General features: G+C 37.0%; 1 protein-coding gene across 1 annotated transcript in view; it reads right to left on the bottom strand.

The window, feature by feature from the left end:
• LOC124161272 (protein qui-1) overlaps positions 1 to 19822 on the bottom strand; it is a 736232-nt gene that overhangs the window by 275321 nt on the left and 441089 nt on the right. Inside the window, exons 3-4 of the mRNA XM_046537561.1 lie at positions 13060 to 13346; positions 11393 to 11472 (exon numbers count right to left, since the gene is read on the bottom strand). Of these exons, the coding sequence (XP_046393517.1) occupies positions 11393 to 11472; positions 13060 to 13165 (186 nt within the window). The 5' untranslated portion in view covers positions 13166 to 13346. The remainder of the gene's footprint in view (positions 1 to 11392; positions 11473 to 13059; positions 13347 to 19822) is intronic.

A 19822-nucleotide genomic window follows, 5' to 3' on the forward strand; every position in this document is an offset into this window, starting at 1 on the left:
CTTTGCGTTTTTTTTTAAATAAATGAAAGATCGTAGCACTTTTCCACAAGAATTTTTAATGCGTACAACGCGTTTCGGCTCACTGAGCCATCATCTGGTACAAGACGCTCGAACACATGTGAAGATCCCTTTTATACCCTTGAGAAAGGAGAGTATTGGAGTAGGAGAGGATTTGACATCTTTGAGGATGGGGGGGGGGGTGGGAACGGGTGTACAGAGTAGAGACAATGGGGAAAGATTACAACTACGGGATGTGGAGAACCCACGTTGGATGGAGGGTTCTGGTCATAACTGTAAAATGACGACACGTGGGGAAGACCATAGCAAAACAGGAGGGGGGGGGGGTGTTGAGAAGAGTGAAAAAAGGGGGGGGGGCGGTTTAGGGTAATTGTTAGGTTAATTGTGAGTCATGTAACATGTGTTACATCGGCCAAACAGGCAGAAGTTTCATTACCAGAATGAAAGAACATAGAAGGTGCTGGAAAAATGGAGATGAAACGTCACTTCTCGCTAAACACCTTCTTCAGACTTTACATTATTGTAATTTTAAACCTGAAATTCTACATTTAGAAAGTAAGGGTACAAGACTGGATGTTTTTGAGCAATTCGAAATTGTACAAAGTGATTTGAATACGCTTATGAATGAGCAAGTGTTTTTCACCCACTCCCCTCTCCTAAAGATACCCTTCACCAAAACAAATGGTGAAATTCTTTCCTCACCCACGCCTTAAGTGACCCCAACATCCACGGGGTGTTTCCCGTCCGCCCATCCTCTCTACGCATTTGACCATTTTCTATTGCTGGCAATTTCCTCCCTTGTACCCCCGCTAACTTTCACTCCTTCTCAGCTAACCCAAAGGGACTCCTCACCCCCACCTTTTTCCTGCGTCGCTACTTACTCCTCTCACTTTCAAAAGACACGCGGCCTCTTTTTACCCTAAACCGCCACCCCCCCCCCTTTTTTCACTCTTCTCAACACCCCCCCCCCCTCCTGTTTTGCTATGGTCTTCCGCACGTGTCGTCATTTTACAGTTATGACCAGAACCCTCCATCCAACGTGGGCTCTCCACATCCCGTAGTTGTATCTTTCCCCATTGTCTCTACTCTGTACACCCGTTCCCACCCCCCCCATCCTCAAAGATGTCAAATCCTCTCCTACTCCAATACTCTCATTTCTCAAGGGTATAAAAGGGATCTTCACATGTGTTCAAGCGTCTTGTACCAGATGATGGCTCAGTGAGCCGAAACGCGTTGTACGCATTAAAAATTCTTGTGGAAAAGTGCTACGATCTTTCATTTACTTAAATATGTCTAACTTCCACCAATTGAAGCCTGAATCTGTTGAACTTAATCTTTGCGTTGATTGATTAGATTTTGTATGGATCTTTGAGTTCAATTAACGTTATGCTTATTTCATTGTTATAGGATTTTTGAGCGTAATTTAAACTGTTCTCGGTTGTTTTGCACTTATGGATTTCCTATATCACTATTAAATCATCATTAAATGCAAATAAAAGTCACCCTTCTATAGGTACATACAATGAAATGCTTTTATGTCCGAGATCATTTTAATTTGAAATTGTTTCGACGATCGGATTTTGAAAATCGGAACTATGTTGCTAATGACAGTTAATTCAAAAGGAAGCTTTCTACAGTGTGATTTTTGCTGTAGTTTGGGGAGGGGGGCGAAGTAAATTGCGTTATTCTCAATCCTGGGGTTTTCAGCTGAGTTAAAACGAATACTTAACACAGTGAAAATTATTTGTCTATTTCAACACTTATTCATATCAACCAACCCAGGTTTCGGCACGTAATACCATTTTCAATAGCCTACCTAAAATGAAACATTAGTTGGTTGAAATACGTTCTTTTCATTTTGTCAAATATCACTTATGTCCACCAAATTACACCAAGGAACCTTATTTAACCTCAGGTAATTAACCTCAGTGAAAACAAAATTTAAAATATTTAGAAACTCGAAACTTATCAAAATAAATTGCTGAGAAAAAACTAAATCTTATATTGCATTATTATCCATTGAATCCTTCCTTAACTGGTGTAATGTTTCAATAAATTTTCTACAACTTGCCCTCAGGGCCCCCGAACGAGCCTACTCATAGTGAATGATAATCATCGGGTTTGGTCACGACCACCGAGAGACAAGGCCTGAGCGCTGATGCCTTCTAATTGTCTGACGTCACGAGCCGTAGGTTATCAACCACGCCTTCCGACAATGCTTGCAGTTGTTTATATTCATAAGCCATTGCGGTGAAAATGGTGATTGGGTTGTTGAATGCTAAGTTATTTGGAGTTTTAAAGCTTTTGCGATGGTTTTGTGGGCAACAGTATTGAATATAAGTGTTCAACAAATAGTGTACTAGTGTTGTCTGCATCTGTGCAGAGGAAAATACACGGAGGTAACGAAAGTGTGCGTTTTCAAATTTCCTAAGGACGAAGAGACGAAGAGGAAATGGATACTTACCATTCCAAGTAAAGACTTCCAGCCGACGAAATATTCCAAGGTGAGTTACTATCTTTTCCTTTCTATTTGGACGGCGTGATTATTCAGGGAAATGTTAGTATAATGTAAATGTTGATCGTCATTAAAAGTGAATTAAAAAGATATTTGATATAATAATTGACCGGTAGACGAATTGTTATGGTTTCTTGAAACAATTCTACTCTCGAGTGTATTTGCAGGTTGATTTCAATATTATTTGCGTTATCGCTTGCATAATTAATGGTTTTAATTATTTCATAGTACTTAAATGTCTTTGAAATTCTCGAATATCAACGCTAAATAGAATACGGCGCTTATCCTCGTGTTCTAAGGTGTTGTTATTAAGAAGAACTTGATTTTTTGAGGGTGTTATGAATAGTTTTGTTATTAGTAAATTGTGGAAACATGTGAAACACTCGGGATGAATAAATGAGATACCTACTTGTGTAATAAATATGACCCATGCCTACGATGGCATTTTACATTATTTGTATGTTTACGCATGCATAGGGTAGTATTACTGTTTTAGAAAAGAAGATTTTTTTGCATTAACTAGTTCTTACATAGATGATATGTACTAACTAATCGTGTTAATCTGAGAACGATTGTTTGGAGAGCGAAATTTAAAGTCTTCGAGGGTATTAAATGAACGATTCTTCAGTAGTTAATACATTATGGAAACATGTGAAACGCTCGGGATGAATAAATGGGCTACCTACAAACGAGATAAATATGGCCCATGTCTAAGTTTGCATTTTAGATCAAATATTGTTAATCTAACTACCAATGTGTGCACAGCGAATTATTTAATTCGACTTAAGATCTTGTTTACTACACCCTTATCAGACGAAGGTATTCTTCACTTGAAATACAGTTGATTTTCCGTCTACCAATAAAATTATCTCTATTTTTAAGGTGTGTATCCGGCATTTTCTGTTTGAAGATGTGCTTCATTAAATCTCCTACTTCGATGAGAAGTCAGGAAAACTGCTGGCTGTACCATTGAACAGCCCAAAACTGAGGGATCTTCCCTGATTGCCCTGGGTACCTTACCACTTCAGAGCAGACCAGGGATGCGCCTTCAATGAGGGAGCAGCGTCTTGAAAGTGCTACTGTGGAAGCTGCTTTAGCTGAGAGTTTGAAAACTCAGGAAGAATATAGGGCTTAGAAAAAGCTGGACTCTTTCGGAAACGTAAATTCTCTGGTGAAGATGAATAAGCATTCAGTATTTTGGGATGTGGTCGTGTAGCCGTGTGCTATAATATTAAAGCATTTGGAAGAGTGTGCATCACCTCTTATTACTTACTCATTAGTAGTATACATTCATAATAATATCAAAGTATACCACTGAAAAAGGGAATTAAAAGCAATAGGCAAATTCACTCCACTTTTTCAAGCCTATTTCATGTATGGAAAGTACCTATGATGTGTTGGATAGAATTTAAAAACTCCACAAATAATATTAATATTTATAGCGATATTGTAGCTCTACTGGAAGAATGAAAAATTAAAGACTATGCAAATCACTCTTTGAATAACTTTATCAAATCACAAATGTCTCTTGTTCCAGAAAAAAAGGTAAGTAGGTTCAAGAAAAGATAGTAAGTAAGGTTCATCTGGGACATATTTGTATTTGCTGCAATGTTTTTTTTAATATCTCCTGAAGTTCATATATTTGCTCGCAATTCTGGTCATTTGGTTTTCCACACATCCAGTTACTATCAAACGGCTCTGCTCTTCTTTTAAAATTGGTCCAATTAATGAGCAAAATGAGCATGGGTTTCTATTTTACGTGAGGCACCGAGTATCTCATTACAGAGTCACGAGCGTTATATCACCCTTATGATGGATCAAGTTCATTTGAAACCCTTTCTTGACTACAAGGGCAGATGTATAGAAGAACCTGCATATAACTCCAGCAGTTTAGCTTCTAGTGCTCATGTGTTCGCGGTAGAGAACTTACTATATTAATTCAAAGATATTGTCCATATTTTGCCAGTGAGTACTCTGTCAGCCTGTGTTCTAAAAGATATTCTGAAGAAAGTCATCGTTGGTCTCGAAAAAGTTGGTCTGGATGAGGTTTGTATTATAAGTGAAAACAAATCCATCAACAGGAAGGCAGTATCTCTCTTCACCAATCCACCAAGGCTGAGTATAGTTTATCCACATCCTTCTCATCATTCTTGACCATTATTCTAAAGGCTTGACTCTGTCCTTATGTTTAAATGTATTCGCAACAACTGGATCAATAAGAAAAACTATTATTTTCCCAACTGAATGCCTTATATGCTACATTTCTGTGTTATCAGGTAAGACATGGTATTTTTCCATTCAAAACAATTTCCCCAGGTACTTTAAAGCATCAAATCCTAGTTCACCGTTTCTTAAAAGGCTACAATTAAGTGATTAAATTGCCATGAAATTATAGTTTGCAGATAGGTCTAATCAAAACAATCCCTATATAATTTAACAGAAGCACAATCTAGTTTTATCCTAATCTTGCGCATGTGTAAGAACATAACTTTTTAATTTCATCATCGTTTAATGCAGCGATGCTGAAAAAATAGAAGCCCCGTGAAGGATGTAAATATCCTATGACTTCTATGTTATAAGAACCACTGATGTGTAAAAAATGTTTTACTGAATATAAGACTTTTAATGATATTCTCGAGGTTTCGAATGCATTTGGAAGCAAGCTGTTTCTCTTCAAAGAAGATTTTTCGGCGAAGGCGTTGGTCCAGTCGAAACAATTATGTTTCTCGAGGTAGGGATTTACTGTTAACATCATTTAAATGTAATTACATATGATATTGTAGCCGGAGAAATGTCTGTTCACATATCGTTTGGTTTTCTTACGCATTCCCCACCAATCGGCGCTATCAATGGCAGTCTTTGCTACTCCCTCCGTCCGCCTACGACTCGTGACGTCACGATTCAGCGCTCAGGCCTTGTCTCTCGGTGGTCGTGGTTTGGTCCAGCAGTTTTATTATTAGATTTTAAAAACTACCTTCACTAAAAATAGAGGTCAGATTAAAAAAATAGATAGTCAAATGAATGACGCATCCAATTCTATAAAAATATTTCATTTTCCTCAAAGTATTCGTTTGAACGTGTTTTTAGAAAAAAAATTCATAATTGTCGAAGAAATAAATGATAAGATATATCTTCAACTACCAGCAATAATAATTATAAAAGAGAGCGATTGCAATGAGAAAATTGAGTGAACATCTAAATACCATTTCCATTGTTACTGAGTTGATAACGCTAATACGAGTGTGGTTTGAAAAGTTCTCCGAATCACCACGAGTTGTTAGCGCTAGTGCAACGAACTTTTCAAGTGATATCCATAGAACTGTTCGCTGTAAACACATGCCACATCAATACTCGTGGAAAAGAACTATGGCGGTGACGTGGCTTTTTTGTTGTTTTATCGCATAGAAATTTCGAAGATGGAAAAAATCGAGGTTCGTGCTGTGATTAACTACTTCGTAAAAATAGGTATGAAAGCAAAGGACATTCAAGCCGATTTCCAGAATACACCAGGGGACTCTGTTCCATCATAGTCAACAGTTGCCAAGAGGATAAATGAATTTAAATTTGGTCGAGAGAACTTAGATGATGGTCCGCGCATAGGTCGGCCAAGAAGTGTCACTACTCAAGAAATCATTACAAAAGTGCACAAAATGGAAATAGAGGATCGCCGATTTATATTGGATGAAATTGCTCTTGCTTGCCAGATATCATATAAAAGGATATATTATATTTTAACTGAAAAATTAGGAATGAAAAAATTATCTGCTAGATGAGTGCCGCGACTCTTGACGCTGGATCAAAAACGCATGAGAATGGACATATCGGAAATATGTTTGACGCGTTTTAGGGAAAACGAACAAGTTTTTTTTGCACCGGTTTGTGGCTAAAGATGAAACTTGGGTCCATTACTATTCCCCAGAGACAAAAACACAGCCAAAGCTGTGGAAACATGATGATTATCCACCACCAAAGAAAGTAATGACAATTCTTTCGACTGGAAACGAAATGACATCAGTGTTCTGGGATGTGAAGGGGATTCTGTTCATAGATTGTCTCCCCACTAAGCAAACAATTACTGGAGAATACTATGCTAACTTCTTAGACTAATTGCAACAAAATATACGCGAAAAAATGCCAGGTTTAGCAAGGAAGAAAGTCATCTTCCATCAATACAATGCGCGCCTGCACACATGTGCTGCCGCAATGGCAAAATAACAGGAATTATGGTATTAATTGTTCCCACTTCCGCTTTATTCACCTGATGTGCCTCCGTCAGACTTCCATCTCTTCCAAAAACAAATTTTTTCATGGTGGACCTGGTGGATAATATGATTTACTTCAAATGAAGAACTGATAGCCGGAGTTGACAACTATTTTGCAGGCCTAGAGAAATCTCATTTTCTAGATGGGATCAAGGCACTAGAATATGGTTGGACCAAATGTAGTAATCCACAAGGAAACTATATTGAAAAATAAAATAAGTTCCAGCGATGTAAGAACAATTTTCTATTCCATTCCGAGAACTTGTCAAACCACCCTCGTATCACTAGCCTCACCTTTAATGATTAGGGCTTGTTTCACTTATAAATATACTAAGGCGCAGGATTTAAATAGGCAGAGCCATGTCTTCCGCGGTTTTGCAGTAAATACGGAAGAAAATCTTATAACCGGACGGTGATTTTCAATTTCACGGTTGGCTATGCTACAGTTGGTGGTGAAGCCATAAATCTGCTTCAACTGCCTGCTGGTAATAAAATGAAGCAAGGTTCATCGATACGCGTCTCAACTCAAAAATGATTTGAAAATATCAATTTTTAATGCCATCATAATTCAACCTCGGATTGTTAAACCCTCATGAATGCACATAAATATGAGAGCGGTCGTAAACAAATGCTGAAAAAAACTTATAGGGAGTTAGTGTGTATCGGGTTAAATATGCTATAAAAATACGCTGGCGTAGGCAACTTCCATGGTCTACCTCTAGCAATTTGATCGTTGATTATTCTTCCTCATAGAATAATCCTCTAAAATCGCTGGAACAGTAATGGATTTCCTGGTTTCGCTAGTGGTAGGACCCGCCCGCCTCTGTGACGGTGCGGGATTCCTTCCTCCCATCCCTTCTTTCCCTATCCCGTCCTAGGAGGCGTCGTCGGGCTCCTATCGCGGCGGCGCCTCCTTCCTTTTTCCTTCCTGTCCTCCCCCTTCTGTGGTGCAGAGGTGATAAGCTTATTGCTTCAGACTTCGGCCAAGGAGAGTAACCCCGCAAGCCCGCCCTAGGGTTTCGAATCCTCGGCCATGGTCTGCCAATTCAGTTTTGTTCCGGTTAGATAAAAACAACTAAATCAGTACCCATTTCCTCCAATCACGTAAGCAATATATTCATGGCAGATGTACTTAATTTAATGCTCTTAAATACTTCATTATATAAAAAAATGGGAAAAATGAATTTTGATAGGACTTAGACTACATTGAACGCTATATTAAATTGGAATTCTGGTCCACAAGTAAATTCATCACTGTATTTAAAATACGAACTAGATCTCTTAAGCATTTTTTCCTCCGAATTTCTCCCGACAAAAAATTCTTTATCTCCTCTCCAGACTTACCTTTCGATGGATCGACAAAAATGACGGGTCGAGTGGAAGAATTAGGAATGAGTCTTATTTATTTCGCATACTTTCGCCTTAATTACGAAGAAAAACTTTCATATATTCGGGATGGCCGGACAAAAAAATATGGGGAAGACCTTGCTTTTTGCGGAACCCATCCAATTAAAAAGAGACAGCGTGGTCTCTGAATGAGAAAGGAAACAGAGTATAAAAAAATGAATAACGAGGTTGATGACGTAGGAAGTGAATGCTTTCCTCATTGGTGGGCAGTTTCCCTCTAGTGCGCCCGCTTACATTATATTTTCGAACTCGCATTACCTCCGTGATTATGAAGGAGAACTAATTAAAAACAACATAGAGGAAAAAAAATTAATGCAAAAGGAGCAAACGAACGTTTTTCGATTTTTCCGCCGGTTCGTCCCGATGAGAAAATGGCGATTAGGACTTTTTCCCCACTACGATGATTGGCACAACGTCAGCTTTTTTCTACAAAACTACCAGTGTATTCTCGCCTCTATTTTCCATTCTTCTAAACTAATTCACTTTCTGCACTTTAAATACGCAGACATTCAAAATAAAACTTTATTCCAACCTTCTGCATAAAATCATAACTCTGTAATTTAGTATGCACAAAAACTGAGCTTTTTACTGCAACTCTGGTGTTTGGTATTAGCTTTTAGTCTCAATTTTTGCCAAAAAGAACCAATGACTATTTTAATTACTGTTTTTTTATTGTTTTATTACTCATTTTAATGTTTTCTTGTAAAGTTTGGTTCATAAATGTGACAAAAAACATTTTCTTTCTTCAGTTATCTAGTTGTTTCTGTACATCTTCAAACGAAAAGAATAATGTCACATTATGTTCATTGTTGCATTGTTCGTTTCAGCTTATTTTATAAGACATATTTTTTATTACATTTTTATACTTCAATCTCAAATTTTCTTTTTTGCCATTGCTCAAATCTGTTGCTTCTTCAATAGAATGTTTATTACCTTCAGCTTACTACTAGTGTAAAATTGGTCCTCTTAGGGACATTGTACCCAGAGATAATAAATATTTTATTACTTTTTTCTTTTCATTCATGTAGTTCCCAGGTTTCTAACATTTAAATTTTCTAATCCTTTTATGGACACCATATTTTGGAAAGCACGGATGGTTAAAAGTCAATATCAGGTATTCATTTCATACGCCAGCGTTTCTGTACGACATTACAATTACATCTCCCCTAGTAATTATAACAAAATATTTCACTGCATTTATACGGACTTTAAATTGCAATATCGAATTAATAAGTATGAAAAAACCATATGTACCGTTATAAAGAACACAGCCTTGTGTTGGCTCCTCGCGTGACACCTCTTATGATAGTCATATCATAAAATCTCTAACTCCAAGTTTTTAATAAATTCAATAATGCAAATAGATTTAAAAACGCAATTTGCAAAATCTTATTTCCATTGCATTAAAATTTGCGACTTTAAATAGCTTTCGTATTCCCATGGTAATTGCCACATTGTATATAAATGGAAAATGTTTGAACATCTGTAACATTAACGTCCTAATGCGTAACTGGAATTAATATCTCGGCTCTTTGATTTAGCATTCAAATTTGTGTTCCTGAGGGACAGAATAATTCTCCAATAGGATTTTGCTGTTTTCTTAGAAATTTATTGCCCGGTAGAAAAAATTCATACATTCCACAACTACGCGTTTTCCTTGGTAAAATGCCTTCCTCTAGAACAGGGAATTACACCGTGCCACCTATCACTGCAGCAATGCCAGAAAAAGTTAACACGAAAAAGCAATTTCTAAGTGAGGTATCTTTTGACCCATCTCTCGAAAGAAACAAAAAGAATTACCGCGTTCCCTCAGCGGAATGACCATCAAGTAAAACTAGAAAGTCTCATATTTTCTATTAAATCCGTTACTGCATATTGGTTTATTGATAAGTATGCCCGACTCTAACACAGGTGACCAGGATTGAAATTTCAGCCAGAAAAATATTTTCCCTCAAAAATATCAGTCACTAATAGTAAACCATTCTTTTTTTGCATCAGTGAATATGAGATTGGAACGGTCTGCAGTGTGAGGTTTATGAACCATTCTCAGAAAATTTAGAGGCCTTCAGAAGAAATTTGAATACTAAGTTTTTCCTGGATATACACAATTACTTATACCACTTATGGTCGCGCTCTGATAAAAAATAAGTGGTATAATTAATTATGTATATCCAGGAAAAACTTTTTATTTATTTATTTAATTAAATTTCACATACAGCCGTGACGCCAATTTACGGTGAAATTTTTAACAATGACATGAATTAGACACAATACAGTAACAATATAAAAACAAACAAATAATTAACCAGTAGGGAAGTATAACATTCGATTAGCAGACATATGGGTTAGAGCTTGTGCGGTGAATTTTTTGCGTGACAGGTAAGAAGGATCTATAGAAGGAGGGAGCGAATTTAGAAGGGAGGAGAGGCGATACAAAGGTGAGCGCTTGGTCAGGGAAATTCTGGGAATAGGCAGATGGAGTAGGGAGAGCGGAACGAGTCGGTATTGTAAAATTCAACTGAGAGAGGAGTTCAGGGCAGTCAAAAGTCGAGTTCAATATGTTGTGTAGAAAGTTGAAGTCCGTTTTAAGTCTGAGATTCTGCAGATTAGACAAGGAAAGAGAAGAAAATACAGCATCAGAGGACATATTGCGTAAATGATAGAATACCACAAAGTAAGTCACGAGTTTGTGAATTTAATTTGAATACTGTCCAATTGTATGAGTCTTCCATTCCTCTTCTTAGTATCTTTTGTTTAGGGACTTTTTAATATCTATAGATGTGTTTTTTCAATTCCATTTCTATGCTAGAACTTGGACAAGACTAATTAGCGTTACTACCCGACCGAATAGTACATTTGTAACTTTATTTAAAAATAAAAATAATAATTAACGGTTAATTAATAAAAAAACGGTACCTTCCTATATTAATAAGCGACAAAATCGATATATTTAAAAGGGAATGTACTTATTTTAGCCCCTAACACAGCTATCGCGCTGTAAACTAATGGAAACGAGTGTTGCGCGAACATTCAGGAACCAATCAGGGAGAGCTTCAAGTCCTGCACCATCGTTTCATGACCTGGAGAGACTGAATGAAACCGAATCTTTTGTGCAACAAATAGAAGACCCCGGAAGACACCATATTTCTCAGGCTGATTGTATAAACAATTATAAAGAGCCAGTACTCACCTCTAGGCCTTTGTGCTCGTATTCCGCCTGAAGCTCTGGTCCAATCACCTCCAGCAGCTGACGGCGCTCCTCTGCCAAGTCTACGAAGTAAATGAAGGTATCCTTGTTGGTTGTTTTGGGATATTGCGTTTATAGCAATTTACACATAGAAATACCTCATCATCATTATTATTGATTGTAATATACTTTTACGAATCATATATCATGTAGTACCTTATCTACAGGTAAATTACTTGGTTTCTTAGTGTTTATTTCTAAATGCTTCAAGAATGAAAATGTGCTTAAAATTTAGTATTACTTTATAGTCAGGAGCAAATAAGAAAACTTTTCCGTGATTTGGAACCCTTTTACCAAAAAAAAAACATTGATATGATTATGAGAGTGAAAAAAAGGCTTACCCCTCACTGAATAGCAAACATCTTCAAATGGAAAACAGTAAGTATCGCGTTTGAAAAATGACTCTTACAATGAGTTCCAGTTCATCCAAGAATCTATAACACAATAGGGCCACAGGCCTGTGCCTAGAAGAGCAGATTCCGTCCCGTAGAAGCTTGATACACAGCGACTTCGCGCGCTTTGAAATCGGTATTCAATGCCTCAGGTACGTGGCAATGTTTGCGACAGAGCATTTGCAATCGCGAGGAATAGCATTGAAAAGTTATGAATGCTACAGATCCTGTGACTATTAATATAAATTTCGGTAAGCAGGCTAGTGAAGAGTCCGATCTGGAGTTCAGCCTTTTGGTGATTTGGAAACGTGAGCACATTAAGGAGGATGAGATAAGACTGGAGGTGTTACAGACGTGGATCTGGAAGGGAATGATGAATGTAAGAGGACACAGAGGAAGAGGAAACACGAAGTGCAGGACATATTATGTGAAGAGAGGAAGCTTATAAATGATATACGGAGGCGGTGAGGGGATGCTAAAAACCCTGTTAGATGGAGAGTCGTGGGAATCTGCTCTTCTGAAAAGGGATTCAATCTGCTCCTCTATTTAGTCCCATAGCGAAAAGGATTCTCGAATTTACTAAAAGTTATCATAAAGGTTCTTTTCAAACACACTGCTAAATGTTTTTCGTTTGAAGATGTTGGTAATTCAGTCCAGGGCAAGACTATATTCGCATGCCAACTGCATCCCGATTACTAGGCGTAATGAAATTGCCGCCTTAGCTTGGAGAGGGAAGAGAATAGGATTTATAGCTTGAAATAAAGGGAGTAGAAAACAATATCTAATTTAAGAGGAAAGTTTTAAATGGGGGATAAACGTCGGGGTGATTCCCTAGCTTGCTAAATTTGGTAAATCACTCCACCCAACGATTAGGAGCGGCGAGTTTAGTTTTTGAAACCCATTTAAATGCGCGGTTAATGACAGCACTTACAGTGGCCAACTGGAAATTCCTTGACTATAGTGAAGATTTCTCTCGTCTAACACCGAGCAAGGTTCTCCAAATTTCCTTCCAACGTTTCGGTGTGCCACTTGCCAATCGGAATTGGATGGAATTGGATCCCTGAATCCCTGAGGAAGATGGGCGAGTTGCATATCGAAACGTCGGAAGTAGAAATAGAGGGCCTATCCGGAGTGAGAGCCGAAAAATCTTCAGTTCCATTGTTCGCCGGGATACAAATTAGACACTGTATAATACAAGTGCTAAAAAGCTTCACTTACCATTCCTCGTGGATGCGACGAAGATCTTGACGACCCGTGCCGCTGGCCATCTCGACGCTTTCAGACTCCCCCTCAAAACTTCCTGTAGCATTTCCTCCACCTCCATGGCTGCGGTCCTTCAGTGGTGATCCGCTTGCACAGCGAGATTAGCAGTTCGGAGTTCCCAATTTGGCCCCCTGCTGGATTGCTGGAGAGGACGCGTGGCTTCCTTCTTCGTTGGGATGGGAGAGGGCAGAGGGGGAGATGGGTCCTCCCCCGCCCCTCACCCCCTCTCCTCGCTCAACGGGCTGCCAACGAAAAGGAAATATAAATAAGCTACAATCAAAATGGTGTGTTACAACTCTTAAGCAATGCGAATACAACAGAATTACTTCATAAAACTTAGGGCTTATTTTACAATGCCTGGTTAGCGTCAAATACAACATGTTACAGTAAGTTACAGCAAGTAAAAGTAGTTCAGTTTAACGCTTCGTTCAACTCATGATCTCAAACGCCAGGAAAATATTATTCCAGTTTTCATACTCCACAAAATTTTAACCAGGCAATATGATTACCGCCAATAGTGTAACTTTATAAGAGTGTATTCTATTTGTACCAAAATTGTATTTAATATACACTTATATGTTTACATATGCACTCATAACAATGATCTTAGATTGTATGTACGAAATATGTGTAAAATGCAATCATGTTTTTGCAAAACTGAGCATTTTCTTCTAGATAATGTACTTTGTCTCATAGGGCAAGCCCTAGACCAATAAATTGTCCATCTATTCAGTTCAAAATAATATAAACTGGCTTAAGTTAACTTAGACTCTTGATTGACACTTAGTAGTCAAGAAAATCTAACTTTCTAATGATTCTAGCCGATTGCATAGTAAATACAACGACAATGGGGAACATGCATGAACTTTGTTTCTCCCGTTCTTGTAGCCTATCTTATAGAGAATTTTCTCACCAATCCGAATATATAAGCCAAAGTTGTCTACGTCAATCACAAATGCTGTAAAATGCTAATGAAATTCTAAAAAAAATCGACGAAAGTCACGTGACCCGAAACGCTTTCTCATTGGCTTGACGTCACCGAACAATATTCAGTCTCAGTGGTCTCAGTTCTCCATAAAATTCGATGTCTAAATACTGCTGTTTTTCAATGAATACAGATCTTTAATGTCGTTAGGGAGTTGTTGATGGAAAAAGAGGGGGATTGTTGGAGGAATTAGGTGAAAAGAAAACTGATTGACAAAATGACTGAAGTGGGATTTAAGAAGGCGCAGTCAGACAATTTACCTATGGTTGACTCCTTTATGGTGGCCGCCTTCCTTAAAAGCAAAGATTCTTTCGTCGCCGCCGAGATGCGTGGAGTGAAAGCAAGCAGGTAAGGAAGCTATTTAATGCATAGGAAAATTTTTAAGTTTTAACATTGTTTTCTGTTTATAAATACTTATTTTTGAAATCAAATAAACTATCCTTCATCAGCGGTTAATTATTAGTTATCCATAAATTTAATACCAAACTTATCATGCGGTTCTCTTATATCAGCTCCATAGTCGTTTGCATATAAGTAATGAAATAATAGACTAATGTACAAATATGTTTCAGGTATGATTAATGCCTAAATAATTCTGAATTATTACAACATCGTCACTCACCAAAAATACGATTCGGCATTTAGGAAACTAAATGTGTCTCATAATATGGCACTATCTCTGAAAAAAAAGAAAAAAGAGCTGCACTTTGTGTTGCTGCTCCTGATTTTGAGAAGACAAAGAATATTTCTTGTCTATGGGTTGAGTGTGACCATGATTTTGTAATGAATGTTGTGGCTGCCGCCACAAGGTTTTGGGAGAAAAATATTTTTCCTATTCTTTTCAACAGCTGTAAACATGATTAGTTTTTTTTTGTTACCCCAGAACTGGCCCCATATCCTTCTTGTTATATTTTCGTAATAAATTTATTTTGCACTCCCTTTCATTGTCGGCATTTTTTCAGGGATGCTACTTTGTTAATGGAGCTTGAAGATTAATTAAGCCACAAGATATAATAATCACATCATCCATCAAGGTAATAAGATTGTGATCTATACAGGCATGAGGAACTAACATTTTAAATTCCCTAATGCGTCTGATAACACGCTCAACATGAATCCTCAAGCTGGCAATATTTTCGTCACCATTACTTCCTTTTTGGTGCTCTTAACTTCAGACTTAACACTGGGGGGTGGAATTAATGTGCAGCCTTTTGTACCAAGAAAGCTATCAATGTGTTTGAAACCCCGAACAGCCATCACAGCACAATGAGAAGGCAAGTATTTAAAGTAATCACATTGTTCTACAAGCAGTGAATCAGATATCCGACCTCCAAAGCCCTTAGATATGTAATTTATTAATCCATCAGGTGTGCTAGACACCAATTACTTCAGAGTATTTGCAGAATTGTATTCCGACCATATTAGAGCTTGTTTTACAGGGTCCGATGGTTTTTCTATCTCTACTTCTAAGCAATCAATAATTGATTGTACATGGCTATACCTTGATCGAAATGGTATGGGCAGTAACTCTAATATCTTTTTCTTGACTGGCCATATAATGAGCTGTTTCATACATTGGGATATTTTTGGAACAGCATCATGGAACACCCTACTAGCTGTGCTGAATGATATGCTAAACTCATCAGAGAGAATAGTAAAGCATTCATTAAGTCTAATCTTTTTTAGAGTTAGCATGATCATGGACGTATGTAAATTTGTGTTTCTCTGAAGAGTGCCCAGAATGAAGCTACAGTTTTCAGGTACACCCATTTATAGCTTATGGTTTCTATTAATTAAATTTATTCCTGCAATTGCTTATTGCTTTCTTTCAACTGAGTCATTTTCATTAATAAATTCAGCTTCTGAGTCAATAGATGAATTATCAGAAAAACTGTACTCATCTTCTTCACTCATATCCTCCTCGGAGCTCGACTCCTCAAAAGTTTTACTGACTTTCCTTCTCTTCAAACATTGAATGGGGGATGTCTGGGTATTTACAGATTTTATTTTTTTTGTGATGTCGCCCTATCAGAAACACGTCTTTATTTGCGTTTGTTTACTCCTGAATTTAGTGCGTACTTGAACCCCAACACTTGATGACACTTGAGAGGAAATACCTGAACTACTCTCCCGGTCATCCTCTGACTCAGCTTCAAGTTCACATAGTTTGTCAGCTTCATTGCCACTGGAACCTGTGCTCAATTATCTATACATATGAATTGAAAAATGCAAGTATCAAAGCTCCATGCACACGTACTTAAACCGGTAGAAAAATGCGCAGCAAGGTCAACCCGAACACCTTGCTGCGCATGCTGCACCACCCCGCAAAAGTCTCCATCAACACGGTAGAAAAATCTTATAACAATACTTTTCTTGAAATATAATAACACTTTTTCCGTTCATAATTAAGTTTTTCCTTTAATGTGATTGTTTGTAACTTTTCGATTTATATTACGTGGCAATAACATCCTTTGGCTCAATTCAATCTTTTTTAACTCACATAAATAAGATTTGCAACCTTACTGGCACGTACGCTGAAATGATCGTCACAACTGTTGATAATTTCGATATAGAATTTACATCTCTTCTGCAGGCTCTCAACCATTTTAATCTCTTCTTCGAATCTTTCGGGACATAAATAAAAACCTCATTTGGCGAGGAATTTTAGGTATTTGAGCAACAGGGCACGACAAAAGATTTGTAAACCTTTCTCTCTTTTTTCTCGTTTACATCCATTATGCTTGTTATGCTTGAATGAAATAATCAATTAAGGTTAGTGAAAATCACTAATTAAGAAACCAAAGCAATAATTTACTCTAAATGCCGTTCCATCATTAGCATCCACTTACTTTCTTGTCAAAATATAAACAATAGTCTCTAGCAATATCGTTCTGTGACGTCACGCGTCCATTGTCCTATGACGCAGTGTTTTCAGGCTGCCGAGAAAGAATTATTTTTAAAGAGTGATATCTCAGTAAAAAACCGCAGGCCACCTGTGAAATTTTTACCACATCCATTTTAGATAGTGGTCTTCCGATTCATCTGGTTATAAAAAATTGTGCATGTTCCCCATTGGTAGTTCTAAAAACTAACCAATCCCCTCTATATTCGACATCCCTATTGCTGCGTAGTATGAGCTGTTATTTTGTCATACCGTGATCGTATGAGCAGCTAAATATTACCAAGTGCTTAATTTTGCAGTAATGATATCCGCAAGGAATTGGTTTAATCAATAAGTGCATTCCGTTTTCAATGGTAATAATTTATCCTATCATCGTCTATAATCATCGCAAAATATAACTATGAAACACCATATCAAAATATTCTATCAAACTGAATAGAAAATATTTAGGTAAATAGCATGGTGGAAAGAGCTCATTGCCGTAAAAAAAATTGTGCACTTGGCGAGAAATTTCCTGATTTTACCGACCCCCTCGTACCGCAAGGCAGATAGTTAAGAATATGTTATAGCCTTGTGACGCAAATGAAATATTGATATGTGTACATGGAGTCTAAACAGAAAAATATATGCGGGAAGAAAATTTTTATCCGCAAAGGAGGTAGGTACATACAAAAATTGCTTCCTAAAGCTTCGCAGATTTTTTGGTACAAGAAAATCCCTGAAGACACAGTAGAACCAGAAAACATGCTAAGGTATAAATTGCTACGAAAACCTCAAATCAAACTGTTCCTAATTACAGGAAGTTATTTATTTATGAGCTTGTCATAATTAGCATAAGGTAAAAATATTATAAATAGCAACACCAAACGGTATTACATTACCATCAAGATGGCTTCAAAATCACACCACTTTACCGATTTACCACTGTACGCGACCGAGAAAACTAATGACTCCAAAAAAAAAGGAAAAGAATTCATTGGTATGCAAAAGATCTTTCGGGAACGCTACATTTGCCAAGTGTTTGAGGGAGCGACGAAACAGCTGCCAGCAAAAATGTCAGAACAAAGGGAGTTACCTAATTACCAAATTTTAATTCCTTCATGGGAAAATTAAAAACGACAGCTAAAAATTCCTATATTTTTTCAAGGAGCTGCTTTTGATTTACGTTACCTGTTTGTACGAAAAATCAAGATTTTTTTATCAGTACACTGACATATTATCTCCTTGTTTCAAATTAAACGACATGATAGATAACCATCACTCACACTTCATAAATGTCTCGATACTAATCTCTTGTCATAATTAGCATAAAAACACGTCGTATCGACGGAAAATGCCTCAGAACGGTTGGAGATGGACATTTTGAGATCCAGTCAAGAAATGTCTCTTGATGCTAATTTGGGGAAATATGCTTGAGCTCTTTGATGGATATGGTAATAAGTCAATGCGAAGAATAATGGAGAGATGTTATCAATACAAGTGATTTCAAATATGCTCATATGCCTTATTGGTAACTTGTCACGCAAGTAGAAAGTAATACCGAAAGAAAATAGAATGTAGCCCCGGTTTCTTCACCATTAAGACCGTATAACATAATTTGAGGTGATGTTTACCTTGAATTGGAGATATAAATAAATTAGGATACGTAAAAATAAGCCCACACATTATATAGCGAAGTAGAGTAGATGTAACTTTAAAAGCAACTATTTATCACTTTGATGGTAATCAATGTAAGGAGAACTTAATGGAGTATAATGAGACAGTTATACTTTTGTTATTTGAAAAAACTTTCTCTCATTTTCGCCATTATAAGGCAAATAAACAGCGGAGATATTAATTCTCGTACGTGAATTAGCCGCCCGGGAGATGTTATTTGAATATTATCAAAGTTTTTATTAATTTTAAACGCATTTATCACGATATTATCTAAATTAGCCGTCTCGATGCCATATTGGGAAGGAATAAAATTTCATGCCACTTCGGTATCAAATTCACTTTTGAAGGGACTAGAGGCTGCTTTTTTAATTTATGGTAGAAGAATACTAAGGAACATATATTACACATTTCATTCGGCCAGGTAATTTTTCCACAAATATTTAACCTTCTTCTCAAGACGCAATAATAAGATAAAAGTTGGTGAAAATCGATCCGTAAGAATTCGTTCTAAGGGGTCACGGCAACAAGCAGTTTATCAAAGATATATTTTTTGTGGATAGGGCCGATAGATCCCTACAATGATAACTACAAACTCTCAAGACCAGCGAAAGTATGGCACTGATATGATCTCAGTCATCATTAAATAGGAGGAAGCAGATTGATCGATCACGATACTGGTTATATAGGTTAGAACAGCAGAAGGTGATTTTCAAGCCATATACGTCCAGTAATCAACTATTTCGGATACATTTTTCAAAAATTCTGCATTTTAATATTTGGAGAATCTTGTAAATTCACATTATCACCTATTGTTACAAAATATGGACGATATGAAATGCTATTGTCATCAACATTCATGCTTTCCTTTTGTTTGCATTAAGAAAGACATTACGTCTCTCAAGAGTTGCATTACTGGAATATTTATAAGTATCATAATATTTACGAAATTTAACGATACAGCTCATATTAATTTAGAAAATGATTAAATTTTCAATGGTATCATGAAAAATAATAGCTATTCCTTAACCTTACACCTTTACTTAAAGTCCGTCGTTTACATGTTATTAAAAGTGCAGCTGAATAAAATTTGAGACGATTCCAAACCATAAATTCCATAATGTAAACAATGGCAATTCTCTACACAGTGTAATATTACTTAAATTACTTAAAATGCC

Source organism: Ischnura elegans, chromosome 6 (genome assembly GCF_921293095.1).
Source record: "Ischnura elegans chromosome 6, ioIscEleg1.1, whole genome shotgun sequence".
Taxonomy (NCBI): domain Eukaryota; kingdom Metazoa; phylum Arthropoda; class Insecta; order Odonata; family Coenagrionidae; genus Ischnura; species Ischnura elegans.